At 48.9% G+C, this 5,015-nt stretch overlaps 1 protein-coding gene across 1 annotated transcript; it reads right to left on the bottom strand.

Annotated features, from left to right (window-relative positions):
• Window positions 1-1,326: 1,326 nt before the first annotated feature.
• LOC112887503 lies at window positions 1,327-4,772 on the bottom strand. The gene is made up of 3 exons (XM_025953686.1): window positions 4,097-4,772; window positions 3,568-3,699; window positions 1,327-2,168 (listed from the first exon to the last, which is right to left on the bottom strand). Exons 1-3 carry the CDS (start codon window positions 4,675-4,677, stop codon window positions 1,661-1,663), a joined length of 1,221 nt encoding a protein of 406 aa, XP_025809471.1. The 5' UTR covers window positions 4,678-4,772; the 3' UTR covers window positions 1,327-1,660.
• Between the last annotated feature and the right edge of the window lie 243 nt (window positions 4,773-5,015).

Genomic DNA, 5,015 nt, shown 5'->3' with positions numbered 1-5,015 from the left:
AGCCCGAAGTATACCACTAGGATGGTTCTATCTTACCTTTGATTCTAAGCCTTAGGAATCCTCTCTACCCCTTTCCTCTAGTCAGTGTGGTATTCTTGGATGAACCTGAATCATAGAGAATATACGCACGTTCCTCAGTGGATAGGATACCATAGAATAGTCTTGGGTGAAAGCTACAATAGTATTTGTACGCTTCCAGATTTATTTGTGATCATTAAAAACCCAACAGCTTTGGCTGATGTTCCCCCGGCTGGTGTGCGGCTCCCTCGGCCTCCTTTTGCTGGCCTTGCCGCCTTCGCCAATGGGGGCTGCTGGCTTTCGCCCGGCGTGGCCTCAGTGCCGGCTTGCTGTTCGTCACCGCTCGTCATTTGGCAGTTTTGGTCATGGGACGTCGCTGCGGTTGCCATCTATTGCTGTCGGTGCTCCATTTGTGCATCTTTGCTATGGTCTTGTCTATAGCAGAAGCTTTGCCGCTGCTCTATGCTTCTCTAGCGGAAGCTTTGCCGCTGCTCTATGCTTCTCTAGCGGATGCTTTGCTACCATCATACTCTAGCGGAAGCTTTGCTACCGTCGTACTCTTAGCAGAAGCTTTGCCGCCTCCATCGCCTTGGCGGAATCTTTTCCGCCATCGTCTAATGGATGGATCCTTTGTCGTCGTTGTTTCACCTTCTGTGGGTGGATGCTTTGCCACCAATGTTGTATCTTGGTCATTTAGCCGTAGACAATCATGACCACGATGCCATTTTTTGAGCAGGAATAGATGTTTGGGTCGTTTATTTGAGTCTTAGGTTTGTTAGGCTGGGTGGTTGTCCTTTCTTTTCTATTTTGTTCCTTCGGTACGCTTTCGGTAGATAGTTTGCCACTTGCTTTGTAGTTGTGTAACTTCGAGCTACGAGAGTTCTCTCGTAGTAGCATCGTTATAACTCTCTTTCTCTTAATAAAATTCTTAATAAAATACATGCTTAGGCACATTTGGAAAAAGAAACAACTTCACCAAAATCAAGTACACCAGAAGCTACAAAACCTGCAATAGAGATCTTCAGAAAAATAGAACACGTCTTAAACTTACCGAAGGGCTACCCATACACAATATAGTTAGGTGTGGTAACGGATCATGGCGCTAGTGCTCTCTTCACAATGCAACTTGATCATTATATATTTTTAGCTTAAAATTATATAAGATTAGAACCCGGCCCTTAGATTATGTGGGCGAAAATTTGAGACCCTTTACCACCCTAATACGGTACACTATGTGTAGAACCTATCACTACGTTAAAGATGTGAGACAGACATATGAATCTTCATTTTGCATAATCTCTGGCTACATCGAAATTTGAAACTAAGAGTATACACAAATACAAATGTTGGTTTAATGTACAAGAGGGACTGACTCGACTATGTCCCATACACTCACTCTTTCTATACCTAAATATACCTGTGAGCACCTTTATTAGCACGCCTTAACCGCGAACTAACCTAATAATTTGAGTGGCTTAAGATCGAAGAATATGCCATGGCTACACCTACATGGTTGTTGTACGGGGAAGTTAACGGTCATCAATGATCATGGTTCATGCGACTTCATTAGATCAAAACTCGAATGAAGATTAATCCCAGAGGAGATGGATCCTCGGATGCATATAACGATCCATATATGCATCTAGCTATCACGTTGCTCGTGATGAGCAGGGAAGATGCCGTCCATGCTGCTCCCTCCGCTGCTGCCGGAGTTGAACATGGCGTCGGCGAGGTCCATCACCGGGAACTCCGTGTCCCTCCCCGAGGCGGCCGGCACGTTCACCTGCGCGCTGCTGCTCCCCTCGCCGGCGCTGGGGCCAACGAGGGCCGACGGCATCCAGCTGATGCCGAGCTGGATGGCCGTGGACAGCGCCGGCGGCGTCGGATGCTCAGCGGCGGGCGCCATGACGAGGTCCTGGCCGGCGAGGATCGCTGCCGAACCGGTCGGGGAGTTGGTTAGCATGCTGGCGGCGGTCGAGGCGGCGGTGGTGGTGTGGGCTGGGAGGGTGAGGATAGGCGTCGTGGAGGTGAGGCAGGTGTGGTTGCCGCAGTAGGTGACCTCGTACATGAACGGGTCGTGATCCAGGCGCTGCACCTTCTTCTTGGCCTCGCAACCGTAGTAGTTCTTGTGGGTGCACCTGTAGTAGCTCCTGTGGATTGCAACATGCAAAGATGCAAATCAGTCAAGCAACCGTAATTATATACATGATAGCAATTAATGGTACATGCATGTGTTACTTAACAGTTAACACACAAATATAGGCTCCAGGGATGGATAATGAGCCGCCTCGGCTCGGCTCGTTAACAAAACAAACTCGGCTCAGCTCCACTCGATCCAGCTCGCGAGCCAGCTCATTGCGAGCGAGCCGCATCAATTTTTTCCCAATAAACTATAAACAAGTCTATTTGGATGCTAAAAATCAATGTTTTAAATAGCCAAGTATAACTACCACTATAGTTAGTTATAGCTGCTACGAAGGGCAGCCAAGATATAGCCCACTAAATACCGTAACGGCAGCCCTGCCGCTAAATATCTTAGCCGGCGATTTAAAACCATGTTAAAAACACAGGCAGAATTTATAACAACAAATCACGGTTCACAAGCAAGATTCATACCAAGTTAATCCACCTCAACTCCAAATTATGATTCATGAGTCATGAATATGCTTTAGTTCCCAACAAGAACATAAAAATATGCTAAAAAATTATTTAAAAATACTAAATAATCATTAGGGAATTGGCGGCGTGGGAGGTACCACTGTATTAGCATTTTAAGATTTGCTCCAGCTCGTTAGCATGTTAAGATTTGCTTCAGTTCGTTAGCTCACAAGCCAGTTTGAACTCACAGGCCAAAATGTCAGCTCGAGTTGGCTTGTTAGGCTAACAAGCCGAGCCGAGTAGGTATGGAGCCAAGCGAGCTAACAAAGTACGAGCCTTTTTTTTTCCAGCCCTATACATATCCATGCATGTAAATTAAAGTTATTTTTTTGCATGTAGGTTGGGTTACCCATAGTCCATAATGCGCCTAGGGAATGCCGTCAACTGTTCTCAAGAAACAAAAGCACTTTTGAGTTTTGATGAAAAACACCTCTTGTAAGCTCATCCTCTAGTGTTGCCAGAGTACAGGAATGATTCTACAGTCTACATGGTGTAAATTGAGAAGATGCCATGCTGTATTTCCAATTTGAAAATTGTTAGACACACTGTAAGGACATGTAGGAAATGGTGTGGAAGCATGCTTGATGACTACTTGAATCTTCCAGATCAATGACAATTAATTCCTTAATAGTAAAGCAGAAAAATATTCACCATGCATGCATGAGCACACAAGAAATGCTTCGAAATCGAGCCAATGAAATCATTTTGCTTATGATAGAAGTTATTAGATTTACTATTGGCGTGAGATTGACAGTATTGACTTAGCAATATTATGAATCTCTGTTCCTCTCCTAACTATTGTAGTGGTACAAGAATTAACTGGAAGCTGCAGCTATCAATAACATTTTAGAACTAATTAATTAACCAAGAATTTTGTGTGGTTAGTTATACCTTGGATATCTGGAGCCAAGGATATCCTTCTGGCCGTACTTGCGCCATGTGTAGCCGTCGTCCGGTGGCAGATCGGTGTTCCCCGTCCGCTGCACCGGAACCATCATCGTCATCCTCTCCCCGCTCTCCCTCCTGAGATTAACAGAAGATGATCTCGACTTACTCTTTCACGAACAAGCTTTAGATAATAATTTCGTCATTAAGAATCGACTAATCACCATATATCTGCCACTCCTAATTAATAATAATCCCGTTTGAACCCTCGTGCATCTTCCCAGTAACGCCCCATGACTTGGCACGCAGTTTTTGGTTCGGGAATTGAAGCGTCGTCGGTCGCCGTCGCCATCGGAGAACAAATACCCTGGCGAGGTGCGTGCGTGGAAAATTCGCTGGCTCTTTCCATGCGATGACGTGGTAAAGGGTCTCCGTTCGCCCGGGTTTGAACTCTTGACCGCCAAAATTAACGAACAGGGGCAAGAACCCTAACGTACGCACAAGGCGGTGACGCACGCGCAGGTGCATGACGTACCTCCTCCTGTGCTGCCGCGGTTGGACCGGCGGCGACGACCGCGACGACGACGCCTGCCGCCTCACCGGGCCGCCCGACGTGCCCGCGCCGAACATGTCGGGGGAAGTAGTGGTGTTGAACGGCGATGGCTCCAGCAGGCGCCCGAGGTGCTGCTGGAACGGCGCTGAAGAAGGCTCGCCGCCGCCGAGGAACGGGCGCAGGAGCTCCAGCTGCTGGAGGTGTCCGTGGCTGCTTCCACTGCCATCGCCACCGCCGAAGGGATGATGCCGCTGCAGTGCCGCCGGCGGGGACAAGTCGTCCGCGCCGTGCGGGTGGGGCCCCAGCATCCGGCTGGCCGCGAGGTAGGCTTGGGCAATGCGCTGGCAGCGCCCGGCGAGGTACCCCGGGTCGTTCTGCGGGGTCGCCTGGAGCTCGGCCATGAGCTCCCGGGCGAGGCCGAACGCGTCTTCGATCTGCAACACCGCGTCGTCCATGGTCCGTCCAACGACCACCGGCTCCCTTGTGATGCTATCCCGATGGTCGAGACTACCGCCAAGCAGCGCGAGTGGAGGACCTGGGTGGGCTGCAAGGACGTGCTGCATGAACAATAAATCTGATGCGCCGCGATGTTACGTTGTCTGTGATGGTGAGCTGTCGGGGAGGTAGCTAGAGGTTAGCGCGCTTATGTAGCAGCAGCAGCAGCAGCAGCTAGCTCCAAGGACGGTCTGTGTTTCATGCCATGGGAGTGAGAGTATATAGGAAACAATGTGGGAGGACGTACACGGGGCAGAGGAGAGGAGACTAGACGACTCACTCACTACATGCGGCAAGAAAGCAGGAACGGGTCACTGGTCGTGGTGATTTTACTAGCTAGTAATAAAATAAAACGTATTAGGAATTGCTAATTGGCCTCGGCTGATCTGGTCACTTTCTCACCGCT

Source organism: Panicum hallii, chromosome 3 (assembly GCF_002211085.1).
Source record: "Panicum hallii strain FIL2 chromosome 3, PHallii_v3.1, whole genome shotgun sequence".
Lineage (NCBI taxonomy): Eukaryota > Viridiplantae > Streptophyta > Magnoliopsida > Poales > Poaceae > Panicum > Panicum hallii.
The sequence above is the reverse complement of the archived record's forward strand: the minus strand, read 5'-3'. Positions and strand labels throughout refer to the sequence as shown.